We start from the raw sequence: 21,396 nt of genomic DNA, 5'->3' as shown, positions 1-21,396 counted from the left end.
GAGGGAAGTGGAAGAAAAGGAAAGGAAAGGATGAGCTGGGAAGGGGACGAAGAGGAGGGAAGGACTGAATGCTATGTGCTTATCTTGTTCTATGCACCCTTTCTTCCCTGCACAGAGCTGAGTAACTTGCTTGGGGAGGCGAGGTCTTTCCATCTAAACCAGAGCCGTCTGGACAACCCTCTACATTGTTCCTGTCGTGGAGTTGCCCTGGTACCTCCTGAGAACCATTTGGGAAAAACAAGAGGACTGCATTCTCCCTCCAGACCCCGGGCCATCTTGTCAGAGGTTGAGGGGGCTTGAAGCCATGCCTCCAAGACGTGTCCCTGTGCGACAGTGGGAACCTGATCTTCTACCAGGAGCAAAAGTTGTTCATCTGATCCGTTATTCTCCCAGGCTCCCTTTGAAACAGGAATGCCTTATTATTATTTTGGGGGGAGGGGTGTGTGTGTGAAACTGCCATTTTAACTTTGCAGCTTTTGTGAAATGCAATGCAATGCTATATTCTCTTGCAATTTGACCAAAGTCAAGGTAGACAGTTGAAAATATCACTGTACTGTGTGGCTTAATTAGAAATCCATGTATATTTTCCACAACCTGTGGTATCTTAATGCTGATATGCACATCCAAAATTGGGTGCCCACACATACTGGCATCAGACTTACAAATCGCAGAAGAGATGCCATTTCAGGACACTGTGCTACTCACATCCCTGCTTTTACAATGGGAAGGGGGAGGCTGCACAGTTAGAGCTGATGACTAAGATGAAGGAAATCCTGTCTGAGCTAAGATTCTCTTGAGAGGGGAGTGGACACCCTTCCCAAAGGGCTATCGGCTAGAATCTGACACAGAACAGTGGAAAAGGAAGGTGATTTGCAGACAGGAAAGGACAGTATGTATCTCAAGACCCTTATTTGGTCCTAAATTGTAACTCAGACTGTTGTTGCAATTAGGGCAATTACAAGTTAGAAAGTAGAGGAAATGATTTCCCTCCTCCACCTTTCCAACTGGCTTCTTCCTGTTTGAATCTGCCATTGCCACAGGTTGGTGTGTGTAGGTGAGTTGGGCTAGTTGTGGAACTACCCCAAAGAGGCCACTGCTAATCCAGGAAAGATCGCCTGTCCAGATGGCATGGAGGGAAATCAGCTCTCTCAAGCAGAAAATAAATTCTCTGCTCTGTAATTTTTGTATGCCATGTCACTAAGCCAAAACCTCTTGTTTTCTCAAGTTATATTTGGGTCTTAGAATTATTGCAACAAAAAGTTCTTTGCTTATAAGCCTTCCTGTTTGTTCTGGAAATAATTTAGTTACACCTTGACCAAACTTTAATTAAAACTCTACGCTATGCTGACACCTCACACTTCAACGGGGCATCACCTGTAAAAGGCATTCTGCAGATGGGACCCTGCCAGTTCTTGCCAAATGGACTTGCATTTGTACACATGGGTGAGCCTCACTATCCAACAGCTGGAGTCCTGATGGCACAGTGGGCTATTCCCAGGGCTGCCAACCACAAGGGCAGCCATTGGGAACCACGAGAAAGAGGAGGCTTTCTAGTCCCATAAAGAGTTACAGTCCTGGAATCCCACAGGGGCAGTTCTTCTCTGTCCTCAAGGGTCACAAGGAGTCAGAACTGATTCCATAGCAGTAAGTCCTACAGCGTAAATCTGTCTGCCAAGTGCCAGCTAAATAATCTCACCTCCCTGGGAGTTGAGAATGGTGAAGAGAAGAATCTTACTCCTCAGAATCCCCTCCTATCTGAATGGCTTCGTCGGGTAGGCCTAACATGCTCACCACCAGGAGTCCCAGGGTGAATGTAACAGATCTGAAAAGATGTAGATTTGAGCCCACCCATGGCGTCTTGGGGAAAGAAGGGGGTAATCTAGTCCACCATTGAAACCTCTGTGGACTACAGCTCTACTGTGACACACATGGGGTCATCCACTACTGGTCCAAGTGGACTTCACAGCAACTTAAAACATTTTTTTATGGACCTCCTTCTTCACCTTCAGCCGCCCTCCTCCCTCCCTGGGCCACACACTCTCCTCTCTGCCCTCCTCTCTTGAAGCCTACATTCAAACAACACCAGAACCATAGCACCGTTGGCTCACACGGACAGCTCTCTCTTCTAAAATCTCTCTCAAAAAACAAACCTGACTCTCACCCACCAAGCTGACTCACAGAGACACTCTAAGACAGAGCAGAACTGCCCCTCTGGGTTTCTGGAGTTGTAACTCGTTATGGGAGTAGAGCGGCTTGGCCTTCCTGAGAAACTCTCAAACCATTTAAACTTTATTTACTTGTCACCCCTGGTCGCTTATGTCTTGATAAAGATTCACTTATTTTTTAAAAAAAAAAACACTAAAACTAAGTAGCCGCGAGCTGAGGCTTATTGAGCCCTACAAGGCTAAGACTGCTAACATCTAATTCTCAGAGCACATGCATGAGGTAAGACCAAATTTTATTCCAATTTTAGAAATGTCACCAAAGTTTAAAAGAGCAAAGCAGCTCATTCGAAATCACACAGCCAGGGAGTAGGGACAGCATATTTTACATTCAAGACGTCTGCTTGTCTTTCAAAAAAACCAACTGCCATCGAGTCAATTCTGGCTCATAGCTGGTCTGACTGTCCTTAAAGTCCACGCCATCGTCCTACCATTGCTTCAATATTCTTATTATAACAGACTACGGTTCTGAGTCTTGAGTGAGGGTTTCATAGGTGTTTTCTGCTGAACACAATCTGATGTGAGATCAAAAGAAAGTCAGCCTTAAATAGTGAACTCCTTCAGGTTTCTAGATAATCATGAATGATTCCAACTGACATATGTAACTTAACATTTTTGGTCAGATAATTGAGGAACTCCTGCACAACACCGTACAAACATACACACTCAGATAACTCAAATGCCACTCTTCCTGGCCTGCGCTGGAGATCTAAGAGGTAAACACATGGTCCATGGTCTAGTAGACTTGACATGCTTATTTGGGAAATGAATTGCACATCGATTCTCTCAACACAACTCATGACATAATTATTAGTATGTGTACTGCAGGGACAGTGAATCACATGGCTTTCTAGTCAAAATCTGTTTCCCCCCAAAGGACCTTTTCCTGGATGGATCTGGAGAGAAGGTGTGGGGGAAGATACTGATACGATTCACCTGTGACTAATTGTGAACAGGATTCCCTGGAATGCCGTCCTGTTGCGCCTCAATGAGCCCTCTGAGAAGTAGGAGTGAGGATCTCATCACAGGCAAGAGCCGGGAACGGACCACTTGGATCCAGAAAACAGCCAAGGAGCTGCCACTATAGAGCCAGAAGCCAGAGCATGGGACAGAGGGATGGACTTCCCAACCCATGGGGCAAATAAAGCTGAGTGCACGAGGCTGGCTTGTGGAGCGGGTTGCCTCTGGGCACTTAATTGGAGAAGTTGGGATTGCTGAACTTTGGAAGTAGAGCGGAGTGCCTACAGTAGGAGGCTGTCTGGAGTGGGGTGCCTCCGGACCCAATTCAGGAAGCTGGGTTTGCTGACCCATTGTAGCCTGCGCTCCTTCAGGTTGAGACTTACGGAGGAGTGGTATGCCTCTTTGGGCATTTATCAGCAGGCCTGAAAGAACTTTGTAACAATTCCTAATAAACATCTCTGTGCATTTCTCACTGGCATGACAAACTAATTAGCTTCCTTAATAAACAAACTCTTTAATCATGACTGTTGCCTGTGAGTTCTGTGTAGTCATTGCAACGGGTATTAGAACCCAAAGAGGATACTAATGAAAACAGGCTACTTCTCAGAAGTAGGTCACCAGGTCTTCTTTCTTAGTCTGTCTGAGTCTGAAAACTCCACTGAAAGGGAGATTAGAAGACAGAGAGGTAAAATAGAGGACATTAATTAAGCCAACACACGTATGGTGCAAGACCCTGAAAGAGATGGAGTGCTGAACTAGCTGCAAGAATGGGCTCACATGTAACAGTTGTGAGGATGGGCAGGATCTGGCAGGGTTTCCTTATGTTGTTCTCAGGGTCGCTATGAGTCTGGGCTGACTCAATGTCCCCTAACAACAACCACCTATTACAGAGAAGATCAGGAGGCTCCACAAGGGACCATGACTTGGAACTCACGCTCATTTTAAATACACCAGCTCTTGGGAAGAGACCATGCCGATCTACCTTTTGACATGGAGGAGAATCCAATGAAGAGCACCAGCCATGGGAAATGTGGACCCCAACAGAAGGGTGTTGGCATCAGCCCCCTCCCCCCGGGGGGGAATGGATTCTGCTCCCACTGCCCTTTATTCCACTTCTGTGCAACTGAAGTAATTTTAGGAAGGTCTCAAGTTCCCCACTAGATTTCAGTAAATCTTTCTCTAAACCAGGACTTACAGAATTTTCCAGCATCCTCTCCTTCACCCCCCAAAATAATAGCTCCAGGAAAAAGAGCATTAATGGCCTAGCATTTCTAAACCTCTCTGTGGAAAGAGGCTTGAGGGTCTTGCCTGCACAGGGACGCTCTGTTCTGCTAACCTGGTCCCCCTGCCTGAACACTCTCATGGACTCCTGGGTCAGGCTCTGCGGGCCTCTCCTTAGTACAGCCATTGTGCGCTTTCCTTCTCAGAGTTCATAAGGCTCCTCAGTCATCTTCAGCCATAGTTCTGGCCTCCCCCAAGAAGGAAGTCTAAAAAGAACAGGATGGTCCGGTGCTCCTTGGGACAGGTAGGCTCTCTCTTTCCCCTTCAGCTCTGTGTGTGTGTGTGTGTGTGTGTGTGTGTGTATTCATGTGTCCCTTACTTATATCCATCCACCCTTCATCCATCTATTGAATTACCAGGAATTTATCCATCAATGGCTAAGATGAGGGGTGGTAGGGCCAGGACATGCTGAGATTCACTGCCTTTCACAAGCCCTCTCAGCAGTGTCGGCCTATTTCCATATCTATAAGGTGGGGTGGCAATCACCTTATGTGAACACGCTATCAGCTCAGTCCTGATAGCATGTTGTTCCAGCAATGGGAACTGCAATTATTTCCGCCCTGGGATGTTTGCTCCTCCCCCTGCTCTGATCCCCAACTCCCTGAAGGAAGTTCTAGGATGTTAGGCACCCCCCTTGGGAGTACTCTTTCTTAGGATTAATCCTAGGGGATTCCACCAGGGCTCCTTCCAGGGACTCATCCTTTTTTCTAACCCGGAGGCGCCAGCCCCAGCATCACTGCGGGGGAAGCTGAAGGCAGAGGAAGAAATAGATCCTCCTCAGCCAGACCTGTGCTGCCGGCCTATTTATTGCATTACTCTTTCCCAACACCAGGCTGCAATTATGGCCCAGTAGTTGCTAATCAGCATGGATTTTTCTTTTAATGGACAAATCCAAGCCTTTGAGGTACCCCAGGAAGCATGTGTCTTTGATCTTGTCCAGCGGCAGCCCTTTCCTCTGTTCCCACACAACAGTCCGGAGTCAGCCACATATCTGAAAATGCTCCAAACGCAGTAAAACGTATTGTGCAATCTCTATGAGGTACCAGAAGAGCAGATCGTGTAATTTAGTAACACACTTTTCTTCTTCCCCTGTAAGTCCCACATGAGAGATCACTAAACTGGGCACAGACAGCAAAACAGGAATGTTGTGGGTGGCGGTGAAACGGACCACAGGGGAAAAGGCCAATCTTTTCATAAGTCGATCCTCTACTTCCTCTAACATTATATACAGCTAGTTTGAAGGCGGGGGTGGGGGAGTGGGCTTCAGGGTGGCAGGTTTGGCTCAGAACAACCCAACACATACAGGGAGAACACCACATGTTCATCTAAGCTTTCAAGTCTTCCATGAAGGTACTCCACATCCAAAAGATTTCTGAGTCACTTTCAATTGACTACAGAGTTTTTTATTTCTGGAACCAACACTTTATTGGGTGCTAACGATGCTTCATGCCCCGGAGCAGGCCCATGCCTTAAGGAAGGATTCCCCGGAGGGAAGAGAAAGTATGTGCTCAGCTTTGGACTCAGGTTAACAGCAAAGACACTTGAGGCAAGTGTGTCCCTGGCGGGAAGATGTGTGGGAGGGAAGAAGCCAAGGCTTCCTGTGAATCAAAGGCCCAACCAGATGCAGCAATGCCAACCTGCCCCACTCCACCTCGCCATTCAGGAAGCAACCTGGTGACCATGCTCTCTCCCTGTCCGCAAAGAGGGAGCCAATTGTCTGGCACCAGTGAGCCCTCACCAGCTGTGTGGAAACTCCATTAAGATGCCTTTCTTCCCCACCCAACCCAATGGGACAAAACCCCTTTCCCTCAGGCACGGGGCCTACATCTGCTACATTTCAAAGTTAAAGAAGTAACTTTTATTTACTTCATCTATAAGCGCAAATAACGGGACAGGCATTTTCCTCCACTGGCCACATCTGCTCGGAACTAACAGAAGGCTGGCTGCTTGCCTGCTTCATGTCTGCCTTTGTCTGCGTGGTTGATGCACACCACATATAAGTGGCTCATGACGGCAAAGGAACAGTGGTTGTTATTGCTGTTGTTTTTTTATTTAATTTAGCTTTGCAATAACTCTTTAATCTTGAGGTAACTCAGAGTAGCTCCGGGAAAATTGCAAAGACAGTCCAGAGGATCCCTCTACATCCTTTATCCCGGCCCCTGTGGATGCTGTGTTACTATCTGACGTGACCAAGATCCATTTGTCAAAACAGAGAAGTGAACCTTGGCACAGAAATGACTATTGGGACCTTACAGTACCAACTCTGTTAAACCGTCACCAGTCTCCAGACAGGTTGTAGCTGTTGGCTCTCCTTGTTCTGTTCCAGGATGCCAGGCTGTGCTTAGACTCTCGCAGCAGTTCTCAACCTGTGGGTTTCGACCCCTTTGGGTCAAACAACCCTTTCACAGGGGTCGCCCAATTCATAACAGTAGCACAATGACAGTTATGAAGTAGCAACGAAAATAAGTTTATGGTTGGGGGGCTCACCACAACATAAGACATTGTATTAAAGGGTCGCAGAATTAAGAAGGTTGAGAACCACTGACTTAAAGGCACAGGGTTCCACAAAATAATTTACTGTGTCAAAGGCCCAGCCTCATTCTGTGCCACACAGTACATCTTAACAGGGTATTCCAGCATGCCAGGAACCTTATAAGAGCCATGGGAAAGAGGGGAGGCGCCAACCTGGGAAAGCCCAAAGCTGTAGCACTCCAGGGACGGGAGTATCTAGTGGGGAGGGTAGGACTAACCAGGGAAGAAGGGAGACGTCTGCTTTGCATTTGCTTTCCAATCCACTCCCTGAAAGCATCCACAAGATTGGGAAGACCCAAATCATCTCCCCACGATTAGACACAGCTTTTTAAAAAAAGGGATAATTAAAAGAAAAATTACAGCCCCCTAGAGAAGTCAGTGAAATCCAGCGAGTCATGTAGATGATCACCGGTCTCATAAAGCTCTCATGAACTGAAAGGAGTCACTTGCAAAGGGATTCAAGCAATTGCCTTGGAACTGGCTCTCTCCGGGTGCTCCTCTGGGTGCCCCTGTGGAACTGTGCTCTGTAGGGTTTCCAGTAGCTGGTAGAGCCCCATTGGTCTTCTTTCTTTTGAGGAACCCAGCCCCCCAACCTTTTGGTGGGCAGCTGAGCATGCTTCATGTTGGCACCATGTAGGGACTGCATCCAGATTCATCAAGGGGACCCACAAAGGGGACAGACTCCAATTCTCCCAACTCACTGAGGAATGGCTAGCTATTGGATTCCAAAAGTTTCTCAATACCCTGGAGTTGAAAAGAAGCCTTAATGCAGAAATTGCTTTTAACTCAAATCCTGGAGCAGCCCCAAGGAATACTCGGGAAGCATTCTTCAGTCCTACTTTTATAGCTGGGGAAACGATGAGACAACTTACTCTTATCAAGTCTAAGTACACAGTGGAACTGCGAGCTGAGCTGGGCCCGTGGGTGTTGCCTGGCTCCAACCCTAGCGAATGTAGGACAGGCAGGGTGTACTAATCTCGGCGCACCTCGGCTGGTCATCGTATGGGCTCATATTCAACCTCCCTTCTTAAGCCCCAGAATCAAAGGTCACCTATGCTAAACGGCTTGCTCTGAGGTTAAATACCTAGCCAGTCACCAAGCTGGGGCTAGAATTTATTGTTGGGTTAGACATTGTGGCTTCTAAATGTCTTGAACATATTGTTTAGTTTCTGTGCTACAAAATCCCTATTGTAGTGGGTTGTTTGGTTTACAAACTGAATCAGCCAACACCAGATAGTCCATACTTTTATCTACTCCCTGAAGCAAACATGATGGGTCAGCTGGTATCAGCAGGCAGGAGGGTGGCTTCAAGAGCTCTCTCTGAAATCCTCAAATCAAAGATACTCTTTTTCAGATGAAAAGAATGAGACATTCCAAAGTTAAGCATCTCCTCATTACCTCATCTGGAAATACTCTTTAAACACAATTGCGAAAAGGTCTACGATCATATAACACTTCAGTTTTCCCGGGGCCTTCTCTCTGTGACTTAGCTTATGCTGCCCACGTCCCCCAAAGGCCATCCCTGGAGTGTTGTCACTTTAGCACACTCCCTGTTTTCTAGCCTGGCATGTTTTCCTTGCTGTTGGCATGTTTTGTTTCGGTCTGGTCTCAAAGAAACCTTAATGCAGAAGTGGCTTTAAAGCCAGAGCCAGGTTTTCCTTCTTTGTTTCCTGCTCCCCCCTCAGACCTACCCCTGGTTCTCGCATGCTGATGACAACCCCCGGGTATTATTTATCTCAGTCAAGTCAGACATGCCACCCAGGGAGAGGCACTGTAGTACCCTCCAGAGAACTTGAGATGTGCTTATTTTTCCCTGAACAGAGGAGGAACCTTGTGATTTTTTTTCTCCCTTTCTCTTTCGGGGCCTAGATTTTCAATGAGACAAGCAAGCAAAACCACATCAAAAAGGCCTAACTAAACCCATTGCTGGCGGGTCTGTTCTGATTGGTGGTGATGCTCTAAGCCGGTGGTTCTCAACCTTCCTGATGCCACGGCCCTTTCATACAGTTCCTCATGTTGTGGTGACCCCCAACCGTAAAGTTATTTTTGTTGCTACTTCATCACTGTCATTTTGCTACTGTTATGAATTGGGCGCCCCCTGTCAAAGGGTCGTTTGACCCCCAAAGGGGTCGCAACCCACAGGTTGAGAACCGCTGCTCTAAGAGAAGGCAGAAATACTCCCAGAGGGTCTCCAAGGCTACGTATCTGGAGGGAAGCCACCTGCCTCATCTTTCTCCCTCAGAGTGGCTGATGGCTTTGAACGGCTGACTTTATGGTTCAGAGCGCTTTAGCCACTGCACCACCAGGGCTCCGAGACAAGATGACTGTTCTGTGCAACTGAGGGAAAGCGTGCTTTTCTTGATGTACTTTTTCTTTCTACATCGGGTCTGCAGAAGTATTTGTGCGCCATGGAACTCTAATAATGGATCAGCAAGCTGATTCAGAACAGCGCTGCTGCCTGTTCTTTGTTGCTGGGGGTGGCAGGGAAAGATGTGGTAGCGTGCGGACAGGCAGGCGAATTTTCCAGGGCATCGCGCCCTGGAAGGTCGATTGGAAATTCAAGCTAGTGCCAAGTGTAGTCTGGAGACCTGCATGCCCTGAGGTACTCGCTACTGGTGCCTCAAGGCCTCCCAGGCCACACACCAGCCAAATCTCACTGGCCTTCCACTTGATTTCTGACAGGACAGCGGCGAAAGGCCCTGCAGTGTTTCCAAGGCCGAGTCCTTATGGGAGCACACTGCCACCTCTTTCTCCTGTGGAGCGCCTGGTGGCTGGAAACTGCTGACCCCTGGGTTAGCAGCCACTGTGCTCCCCCAGCTCCTGTGGTTTTGCCTGGTTACCTATAACATCTAGATTGTTCAGGCCTTGTCTTTTCAGCCCCTCCCGCTGCTTCCCTTCCTGTCTGAGGTTGCTGCATTTTTTATCTCAAGGGAAGCCTTTGTTCTCTGGAATTCTCTTCCTCCTGGAATCACACAGGACCAAGCCTCTCAGATCTTCTAGGTTTCGATTCAGCCTGTTGGGATGGGTGAAAATGACTAGGAGGGTTTGCAGTAAGCATTGTGCGATGGGACCTTCATCGGCGCAGGCCCACCAGACACTTCCTCAGCACTTGCTGTGCGGCAGGCACTCCAAAGCCCTTCACGTGTGTCCATTCATTTCATGCCCCCACCCCTGCCCCCACAGTCCTATGAGGTAGAGACTACTATTAACATGCCTGTGTGACAGGGGGAGGAGGGCTAACAGAGACACAGAGATTCCGTCAGGGCAAGGCCAGGCAGCAGTTCCTAAGCTGCAAAGTTGAGAATTGGCACCCAGGCAGTATGCCTGCAAAGTCTGGGCCTGAACTACATACATCGGTACCCTTACACCTCGCTGCCTGCCTTTTAAGATGGGCCTTTTGCACGTGAGCTAAGCACCTTGGTGTTGCATCCAGGACATAGGTGCTTTCCAGGAAAACCAATGGAATGCAAACACAAGAGCAGACCCAAGGTTGGACTTTCAGGGCACATGCATCAAGTTTGTCTTGAGTATAGGTTGCCTACTTGTGGGTTTTGTTTCTTTTTCTCCCTTTGGACACTTGATCATATTCCTTCTTCCTTGATTTGGTGCTCTTGGGCCTGAAATAAGAGCAGCAGAAGAGGAGTGTGGGAGCTTCCTCTTCCTGGGCATCAATGCAGGCTTCCCACTGCTGCTTCCAAGTCAAGAAAGAGTACAGAGAAAGCTACCCCAACATCATAAGAGCCTCAGACACTTCAAGGTGGTTGTACTGCCACTACTGATTTAAAATCTGAATCTGCGAGACTATGTGTTGGTGGTTACAGGAGTCAGCTCAAATCCCAGTTGGACCACTTACCAGTGAGACTTTGGGAAAGTTACTTAAAATCCCGTAGACTTGGGGTTTTTTTGCCTGTGAAATAGGGGGGATACTAGTAACCTACGTCATAAGTAAACTCTTCGATGGGGCTTCAAGGAGTGCATGCACAAACTTGGTACAAAGTCAGTACTCATAAACATAGTAGCTACCTCCTTGCTAACTTTTCAGCTGGGTCTGCTACCAAGATGGTCAATTGACAACAGGCCGTCTTTTTAATTGACTTGGACAGATCCTTGGCACAAATAGACAGCAAGACAGGATTTTGTATCATGGCAAACAAACAGGAGAGGAACTAACTTTGTCACAATCAAAAAATCTTTTTATTTTAATGATTGTAGTTAAATATTTAAGGAGGCCTCGTGGCGACATAAATAGGAGCGCTGGTGACATAGTAGTCACATGTTAGGCTGCGATCTGCAGGCCAGCAGTTCAAAACCACCAGCCACTCCCCTGGAGAGAGATGAAGCTTTCTGCTCCTATAAAGAATGACAGTCTCAGAAAGCCACAGTGGCAGTTCTCGCCTGTCCTATAGAGTTGCCATGAGTCAGAATTGACTGGGTGGCAGCAAGTTTGGTTTGGAAGTGGGGCTGCGAGGCAAGCAGCAAGTGTTAGGCTGCTAACCTCAAGGTTGGTAGTTCAAACAGATCAGCCGCTCCACAAGAGAAAGACGAAGCTGTCTGCATCCGCTGAGAGAAACTAAGAGTTTCTACGAGTCTGAATCGACTCGATGGCAGTGGGGTCTATGGCTCAGGAGTGAGGGCAGCTCAGTGATGGAATTCTCTCCTTTGATGCAAGAGACCTGAGTTCGGTTCCTGCCATTCACCTCCATGCCAAGCCACCACCTGTCTGTCAAGGGAAGCTCGAACATTGCTATGAATAGATTTCAGTGGAGCTTTCCTGGTCCACAAGATAAAAAGGCTTGGAGCTCCACTTCCAGAAATCAACCAATGAAAACCCTCCAGATCACAAGGGTTTGACCCTGTGGTGCACAGGACCACCAAGTCTGGTAATACTCAAAGACGGGGAACAACAACTTCATTAAGGATCGAAGAATTACTTCATGAGTAAAGTCTCTTAAAGCCAGGGCAAATACACAGAATAACAATTCAAAACTCTTACATTTACTTGGTTCTTGCTATAATGTAATAGACAAAAATAGAGTGCATGTCTGTGAACAAATAATATATATTAACATGCCTCTAAATCTAGTGAGATGTTTTATGCTTTCATTTCTATATCTAAAACCTAAAGCCCATAGCAATGAGATAAATTGTAAATGGCTGCAAATCCAATACTCTAGTCCCAAATTTTGGCATCTAGTGGAATGCAGACTCCCAGACTCCACTCCAGTAAATCAGATCAGGATGTCTGAGGTGGGGACCAGAGGTATGAATGAGTAACTCGCCTTTCCAGGTGAGTTAGCTGTAGGTGGTCCGAAGACAGTACTAAATGTTCCCACCCTAATGTTCTTTGTCCAGGGTCAGAGCATCAAAGAATCTAAGGTTGAGCTTGAGAGTTTTAGGGAAGCCCTAGCGGTGGTAGGGCACACATACCAGGGCACTGGAGCTCTATAGTAAACTGAGTCATAGCCACCCTCTTGAGCGGGAAGGATCTGAGGCTTTAGATGAAATTAGTCCAAGGTTATGATAAAGGGCAGAGCTGAGTTTAGTATCTATGTCTTCAAATATAGACACCCTTCCCACAATTTTAGAATCTGTCCCAGATAAGAATTTTGATGATCCCCACCCTTGTCAGGACTTATATATATATACTACCCACCCTGCCAAAAAAACCCAAATGATATTACAAGAGGTGGCTCAAAGGTCGTCAGTGCAAACAAAGTAGTGCACTTTCAACACTACTTGGTACTTTCTAGGACCCTCTTTGTAGGAGAGGTACTGGTTCATAGGTCTCTAAGTCTGGGCCATACCCCTTTTATAATATTACCACAATGGTCAATGAGTTGTTCGAACGTTTAGAGTGGGATGTTTTTAATTTAGGAAGGTGAGAGATCTTTGGCCTGGAATACTCTGGTTAAAGTCCCCAAGCCCTCCCCTTACTTTGGGATCTGAACCTGAGCAGAAAGTAGCAGAAAAATTGAAGTTACGTACAAGCCCTTCTTTCCCAAGCTTTCCCATGATTCTTCCTTGCTCACTGCCTTTAAAATCCTTCTTTGTATTACATTAGGGAAAGAAAATATAAAAATGAAATAAAAGAATTCAAATCTGGCTTAGTCCCTCAAACAGTTTCTCCATCGACCACGTACATAGTCTACACCGAGAGAGGAACTGAAAGTGGGAGAGTTGATTCCCATAGGGTTTCACCTGGGAGATGGGAGCAGTCAATCTCAGATGGAGAGCTCAAGTTTCAGTCCCTAGACCCTTACACCTTGGTGTACTCAACTGAAGAGATCCATCACATCTGTGGTGTGGCCATGGTGACATAATGCTCAATAAAGTGGCTTCTACTCTTCAAATAAAAAGTTCACAACAGAACAAGTCATGGTTCTCCCTGAAGGCAGCCACAGCCTTGGCAGAGCTGCTCTGAATGGGAGGGTTTGCTGAGGGGCTGGGTGCAAGGTGTCTAGTTTGTCCATCATTCTCCCCAGCGCCAGCCAGCCAACCAACCAACCAACCAACCAACCAACCAACCAACCAACCAACCAACCAACAGACCAACCCACCCAGCCCTCCAACAGAAAAGCAAAAAGAAAAACAAAAACTCTGCTTACGATGGTTACTCACACCAGCTTTGGTGTTCTACAAAAACTGTTCTTGCTCATAACCTGAGAGGCATACCGCCAAGTGACTCTCACTCACCCTTCTTGGTTTCCAAAACTTTGGGCTTTGCATACACCCAAATAAAGGATAGCCTGAGGCTACCTTTGTCATAATTCCCTTCAGCCTATCATACACTGGGCTGAATTTGGGAGACCCAAGGAAGCTACAGTCCAGACGCTCTGAAGTTCTTTAGGGAAAGTGAGGGGTTTGGGCGGCTCTGGTGGGGATTGGCACACACACACACACACACACACACAGGAGCATGCAGGAGCTGCCGCCTTCCAGCAAAGTTATTAGAATACCCCAAGCGCTGCAAATCAAAGAACTTGGAAACCAAGCCAGGACTTACCGCCAAGGTGCTTGGGGCCAAGAACACCACTGTCATCGTCCCCAGCAGCAGCCACCTGGATGGGAGAGAAAGAGTTCTGTGAACACGCTCTGGAGTCTTGTCAATCCCTAAAAGTTCCACAGGAACAGTCCCTGCGAGGGATCCACAAAGTGAAAGGCATTTAGAGCGTCTCTTACCGCCACAGGGCCCGGCAGGGCGCAGAATCCTGGTCTGGACCCATGCTCTCAATTCAGCCTCTCTGGGCTCGGGGTTCCTCTTAGCCTAGAAGTCAAAAGACAAAGGGGATTAAGTACGGGCGTGAGAAGGTCCAGCATCCCTACGGCCCCTGTCCATCTGGGATGCTCTGTCCATCTGGGATGCCCGTGGAGTGCGAGCTGCACTTCCACCTCTGCCTTTCAGGAATGACTTTAGATGTGCCTCACGATTCCACAGGGCGAAAACCAACAACGCAAACACAGGAGGGTGAGCCCTTCCACTCGGGCACAGGAGTTCCTTTCCGCGGAGTCAGCTCGATCCCCTTTCCCCGGCCGCCCCGGCTCCCCCGTCCCCACGAGAGGAGGGTGCAGCCTTCCCCAAACTTGGGCCCGGGCCTCACACTCACCCGACCGGGCTTCAGAGGCTGCTGCCCACGCGCAACTCCCTCTCCAGAACCGAGTCTCGGAGCCCGAGCCGCCAGCCGGGGGCCGGGGCGCACACACCCAGCGCGGGCGGCCGCTCTCCCCACCCCCTCTGCCCGGCCCGCGTCCGCTCGGCCCTCCCCGCCCGGCCCGGCGGTCCGGAGCGAGCGAGCGGGCGCTGCGCTCGGTGCGCGCCCCCCGGCAGCGGCTAGCTGGGCGGCGCTGGAGTGTCGGGGCGCGCGGGGAGCCGCGGGGAGAGGCCCGGCGCCTGGACTTCCTGGCTCGCAGCGGCAGCTCCTGCCCCGGCCCGCGCGCTCCCTCGCCCTCTTACACGCGTCGCAGGGTCCTCCCCCTCGCAACGCCTCCCGCGCGCTGCCGCCGAGGGGAGGGGGCAGCGCCAACAAATTGGGGGAGCGCGGCCACCGGCGTCAAGTCTGCCACTCCGCGCCGCCGCTCTCCGGACGACGCGCAGCGCCCGCGCGCCGCCTCTCCGGGAGGGACTCGCCCGCGGCTCCCGCAGCGCCTCGCCCGCGGCTCGGGCGCCGCGCTCTGAGCTCCCCGCCCGCCGCCCGCCGCCCCGGGACGCGGGACCATGGCGCTCCGGCTCAGCGTCCGGCGGCTGCTGCTGCTGCTGCTCGCCGGCCTGCTGCTCCACGAGGAGCGCAGCCGAGTGGCTGCGAAGGTGAGTGCCTGGCCTGCGCCCGCTCCCCGCGCTGCCCTCCCTCCGGCCGGGCCGGCTCGGCTCCGCGCAGCCCCTTTGTCCCGGCCCCGAGCCGCCGGACGGGCTGACCCTCCGGGGTCGCGCCTGGCCAGCGTGCAAGGCGGAGCAAGGTGCATTTCTGCGGGGAGCTCCCCGGTGTGGATCTCCGTGGGCTGCGCTCGCGCATCCATTACAGAGCCTCCTTTGTTGTAGGTTGGGGAAGGGGATCGTTAGGAGAACTCTTTCAGGGGCCCGGGGCAGTGAGGAGGCAGCTCAGCGCGCACAGTGGAAGAAGGGGAGGGTGCTTCGCACTAGAGTGGGACTTGAACCAGCTTCGCTGGGGCGCTCAACGCCGGGCTGTATTCACCTGGATGCCCGAGTGGGTCTGGGACTGAGCTGCGTGGACATGCGCACCCCATGCGACTCCCAGCCGCACACACACACATGTGCTGGTGAGTTGCTTTGGGCGTGTTTCTTTCGTTCTTTGGAGACTGCTGGTTGATGCTGGAACCAGTTTTGGGCCATTTGCCTGGAAACAGCTGTAACTTTGCTTTCCCACGACTTTTCTGTTGCTACAGCAGGCTCAAGAACAGAAGTGGAGCTCCCCTTCCCTGCAGTTTCTGAAAACGACCATGTTCTATTTATTGCCCTTTATCAATATGTGTGGATATATGCATAGGTATTGCAACCACTCTTATATTTGAAACCAAAATGAAACTACACCTCATTGTTCTGTGTACAAATTGTTTTCCTAGTTTTCATTTCCTCTGGCTGTGTGACTGCCCAGGAAGACTTTGCAGGAAAGCATGCTCCAGCTCTGATAGGTTTTTGATGTTGCCTGCGGTGCTTTCTCTCTCTCTCTCTCTCTCTCCCTTCCTCCCTTTTTCCCTTCCTTCCCCTGAGAATTATGGTCCCAGCAGTCACCTACCTAGTGTCATGGGCCATGCAGTTCTAAAGCCCCTGAAGGTGTGGCTTCTACACTCATGTTGCATTCCCCACCCCATCAAATGGCAAAGAGGATTTTGCTCCTTGTCAGAGTTCCCACGCCTACTCAATTACTGTTTAAAATGTTAATCTTGGGAGTTTACTTTTTTAAAAATTCCCTTCCAGAGGATGGATACTCCTCAAAACCACTTAACTGTATACAAAATAACTGTTCCGTGCCAGAATAAACTGGTCACACACACATCCCCTAGTTGAGACTCGGAGACTCCCTTTCCTCACCCACAGCTCCTTCACTGCCCAGCAATCCACTTCCGATTTTTCTCCTAGTTCAGAGTCTAGCCAAGTACCATAGCCAGTTATTTTAACACTCTTTGTTAATGATGACAAAATACTTCCAAAAGAGTAGGCTTGAGAACATTTTTTTTGGTCTAGAACTATTGACCCAAAGATTTAACTTTTGAAAAGGGATATGCTCCTCCCAATGCCAAGGCAAATCACTGAAAGTTCTCTATTTGGAAATATGAACCTTTATTTGGACTGAGATTTTCTGATTGATAATGTTAGCAAAGCAAAACTAATGGCAAAGACTGGCTTTTTTGAAAGGCCGGGACTTTAAAACATGAGCCACTCATTTATAAATGTGAGCTTCTGCTCTCCGTCCCCCCCCCAGCCCCACCCCACCTGGGAAATCAGCTCATTTTTTGTGCTTGCGGATCCTTTTAGTCATTCCCTAAAGCCAGGGTACATTCCTGCTCACTCGCCCTGCCTTATGCCAGAGGCATTTTTGGAGGTCTAGCCTCTTAGCACCCTCTGGTCACCAGTTCACCATACAGATATTAATCATTACGTCATACTAGGAAGAGCCTTCTAAATGTGCCATGGGAAATGAAGTGCAAAGAGAATGGAACTTCCGCAAATTTGTTGAAGGCCCTTCATATTTTTTCCTGACTTATTTATACAGAGAGGAAGAATATTAATATCCACATGACTTAGGGGTGTGCAAGAAAAATACATTTTAGAAATAATTTGGGTACCTCTCAAAGTTTCTCTCCAGCAAATTGTTGGAGTTGCTCTCATTCTCATGCCCTCAATTACAGTTTTGCTCGCCTCCTTCCAAAATCAGCTCTCAGGTGTGCCAGCGAGTTGAAATCGCTGCAGTGCATGAACTGGAACACAATATGTATGGATACTGTTGAGCGCAAACCTGAGGATCGGCTATGTAAACTTTCACCCAGCTCACAATTAAAAAAAGAATATTTGTTTGAAGTTGAAATAACTTTAATATTGAGACAATCAAAAATCTTCTTTTATAGATATGTTTTAATGGCTAAAGGGCTGCAAATCCATCAAACCCCAACTCAGAACTCAATATGAATGAATGGCTCTTGGGTCATCTGCCCTTTTGAATTCTGGGAATGACCATTTACCTTCATTCGCACACCCAAGCATCACCGACTGTGTGCTCGGATTTAATTACTCTTTGTTCCCCCCCCCCATTAAATGAAATTTGATTACATCTTTGACCACATATGTTATGTTCAAAGACCTGTTTATGTACATGTGCCTGGATTTTCTAGACCAGTGAACATTTTCCATTCGGCCCCTACCAACCCTCTGCCTTAAACTAGAAAACAGGAATATGAAGGTTAGATCTAAGACAAAATGTGTCCCTGGGGTGGGGGTGTGGCGGCGGTGTGGGCTAGACATTGGGCTGCTACTGCAAGGCTGGTTGGCTGGTCCAGCCCGCCCACCGCTCCCATAAAGATTTGCAGGCTCAGTCTAAAACGCTACTCAGCGGCAGAGCCTTTTTTTTTGTAGTTGTTCAGTATTATCCTTAGCAACCTCTGTTCTCAGTCATGTAGTTATACTGACTGAATGAATTGTTTGTCAGCAACCTTTGACTCCTCCCCCAGCTGGCTCCGTTGGCCTACGTCTTGACAAATTATTTCTGAAGACCAGAAATGTGAGCTGTCCCTTAAGTATGATAGTGCTTGCATAGAACGGGTGGCTTCTCCTGACCATTAGTCACCTCTCCTGGCACTGAATGACTTCGGGCTCAAGTTAAATGAGATTTAATTTCCTTACAAATCTGAACCGCATTATTCTGGAAACATAATTCAAATGAGCATGTCGATTGCTATTACAGGCCCAGCAATAATGGCAGCTCCAAATTTCAGGAGTGATACTGGGGACGGTATAATACCGACCATTAAAAAAGAAAGACAGAATCCACTACTGAGTTGATTCCGATTCATAGCAACCCTGCCAGGGCGTCTGAGGCTATTATAGGAGCAGAGAGCCTCATCTTTTCCCCATGGAGCCGAGGGTGGGTTTGAACCACTGACCGTATAGTTAGCAGTCCAAGGCTTACGAGACAGCACCACCAGAATGCCTTAATACCAACCATAGTGTTCTTTATATATGGGATTGGACTAGGGTGAAAGGATGCTACTCTAATAATGCCCCACAGTAATAATCATGTACACAAATGATGTATATGATGGAGTTCCTCACAGAATTATGAATGATAAAAAATTAATCACACCCTCACAATGTATGTGATTTAGGGCCAAGAAGATTCTAAATCTTACATCTGCTTCAATTTAGCAGATGACCTTGAGTTCAGTGATGGCTCTGTCCCCATTTCCTTGTTGGATCTGCTCCTTCCTTACAGGGATCTGTCCATTCCCTCCTTCCCTCCTACGTTCCACACATGCAGGCTGAGTTCCATCCCCTTCAAGCCATGCTCTCTGTTAGGCACTGGGAATGCCACCGTGAGTGAGAACCCATTCTCTGTCCTCACAAAAGTCATAATCCGGTAAGAGATAACTGAGCAAGAGGCAGGAAAATACAACCCAGGCTGGTCAATGCTGACTCAAGACAAACCAAAGACCTTAGGTGACCCCAGCAGGCTCTGCCAAACGGAGAGGAACCTCCTCAGAGGATGATCCACCTCTGCAATCCAAAGAAGAAACAGGATTACAAACCCAGAGCATTAGTTTGTATACATTATTAGGATGCCTTTATAGGCAGAAGGACCCCTGGTGCCTCTAGGAGTAAGAACCTGGCTGCCAGCCAAAAGGCTAGTGGTTCCAGCCAGCGGTTCCATGGGAGAAAAGGCCTGACATGCTTAAGAAACTCTCTGTGGGCCGTTTTCCTTTGTCCATTAGGGTCTCTGTAAATTGAAATCCACTCAATGGCACACAGGAGTAGCAACATTCTAGGCAGAACTGGGATTTTAGCTGTCCTTTCCCAAGTTCAGGGGTCTTTGCTTTAAAGGTGGCCCCATAGAAACTCCTTTGTGATGCCAAGATGTCATCATCTATATTATGCACAATTTGGGGAGCTGCCTTTTGATCTCAGAGGGGTAGAAAGAAACTGGACGACTGCTAACAGAAATGCTGTGAGAAGCATGTAGCATATAGGATCCGCTCTTCGGAGGCATCTCCTTCCTCCAAGGCTGCAGGCATATTTGGTGCTGTTTGCAAAGTTCACCCTGGGTGACATGCTCCAGGCACTAGGAACCCATCCAGAAAACCCAGCCTCACTGGACAAGGGCATGAGGGAATTCACCAGTCTACATTATTCATTAACAAGATTGTCGGCAAGTTTCTTGGAACTGGTGAGCATGGCCTTAACAAATGCAGTTATTCAGTTAAGAGCTGGTGGAGACCGTGGAGACAGAGTGCGCCCCAAAGTGACGCGCTTTAAACAGATCCTTTAAGAAATAGGACAGGCATCCCAGAGCGAAGACATGACAAGATTTGTTTGAGGAACTACACAAGGCCTGTCCTAACAATTGTTCCAGAAATTGGAAAAGCATTAACCTCAATAAGATGTCTTTCAGGCAGGTTTGGTATTTTGAGCTCTTGGGCTAGAGTAAGCCAAAGCAACCGCGGAATGCTTGAAATAATAGAATAATAGCATTGTTCTTTCTGCTATTATTAAAAAGCCACTAAAAATGTTAAACAGTACAAATCTAAAACAATACAAAAGACATATTCTCACCATACTTTTGCAAACAATGTAAAAGGCACATAAACCAAAACAGGTTTTCAGTGACATTTTTCTTTGAAGGAGTTTAATAGAATTTGAATTCCTTTTGGTATCCTATGTTTATAATGTGGCACATCATGCACGCGGTCTGTCCTGTCCTTCTCCTCCTCCATGACTCTGGCTTTAATTTCTGTGACAGGACTCTATCCCCGTTTTCTTTTACTTCTCTGCTTCTTGGCACTTCCTCAGTGTGAGCATGCCACTGGGAAAGGCTTCATCATGCTTCCTTTTTCCCCTACTTTCTCTGCTCCACCTGTCGGGTCATGTACTCCCATGATTCACCAACATTCCCTGATGGTGACTCCAAACTTCTTTCTTGAATTCTGATCCAATAGCTTCCAATTTCCTTGGGACATCTCAGTGTGGTCATCTTGCTACATTATTATATCAGACTTAGAAGCACTCCCCAAATTCACCTTTTATCCCCGTTGGTGCTGTCACTTCTTTTGATGTTCAGCTCAGAGACCTTGACCTCACCCTTTGCTCTTGTTAAATCACCATTTCTACTTAGTCACAAAGGCTACTATTTCTTCTTTCTGAATGCTTCTCAGATTCACCCTTTGTTCTCCGTTCCCATAGCCACGCCCCTATTCCAGGCCTACTTACCTTGTGGCAGGGTTAAAGCCTCTCCTTGCTCACACTATTCCACTCAGCCCCTTGTCTCCAACTCTTTCCACATGCTGACTGACAGCTCACTTATAAACCACTTCATTCCTGACTGTGGAAACCTAATATCTAACCACGGGCACCCATCACTTTGGCTTGACTTTCATGCCCTTTGCAATATGAATCTATTGAATTAATCTGGGCTTGCACCTTATTACACCCTCAAATGCGTCTTTGGTAACTAGGATGCAGGTCTAATCTTTGTATGCCATGAAGCCACTTCAATGCTCCTTTCTCTTGTACCGGAATGGTCTTGTCCACACACACCCCTGTCCCCTATTGATTTCTTAAAAGCAATATTCAGAGTTTCACTGTAGACTAATATTAAGAGATTATATTGAGAAAAAAAAAAAAACAAGTCCAGCTTAGGCTTCAGTTCTTATACTGCCTCCTCTTACTAACTTTGTAATTTCT

General features: G+C 48.0%; 2 protein-coding genes across 2 annotated transcripts in view; one reads left to right on the top strand and one right to left on the bottom strand.

Moving 5' to 3' along the window:
• COL4A2 (collagen type IV alpha 2 chain) overlaps positions 1–14,677 on the bottom strand; it is a 232,987-nt gene extending 218,310 nt beyond the window's left edge. The window contains exons 1-3 of the mRNA XM_004704409.2: positions 14,600–14,677; positions 14,175–14,259; positions 13,999–14,053 (exon numbers count right to left, since the gene is read on the bottom strand). Coding sequence (XP_004704466.1) covers positions 13,999–14,053; positions 14,175–14,218 — 99 coding nt within the window. The 5' untranslated portion in view covers positions 14,219–14,259; positions 14,600–14,677. The remainder of the gene's footprint in view (positions 1–13,998; positions 14,054–14,174; positions 14,260–14,599) is intronic.
• Positions 14,678–15,207: 530 nt separating this feature from the next.
• Positions 15,208–21,396, top strand: part of COL4A1 (collagen type IV alpha 1 chain) — a 172,631-nt gene continuing 166,442 nt past the window's right edge. Inside the window, exon 1 of the mRNA XM_045283809.1 lies at positions 15,208–15,297. Within this exon, the coding sequence (XP_045139744.1) occupies positions 15,208–15,297 (90 nt within the window). The remainder of the gene's footprint in view (positions 15,298–21,396) is intronic.

The sequence above is a fragment of the Echinops telfairi genome, unplaced genomic scaffold (assembly GCF_000313985.2).
Source record: "Echinops telfairi isolate 266 unplaced genomic scaffold, ASM31398v2 ScPeMD7_7467;HRSCAF=8505_1, whole genome shotgun sequence".
NCBI classification, from domain to species: Eukaryota; Metazoa; Chordata; class Mammalia; order Afrosoricida; family Tenrecidae; genus Echinops; species Echinops telfairi.
Note: the sequence above shows the minus strand (reverse complement) of the source record. Positions and strands in the feature narration are given on the sequence as shown.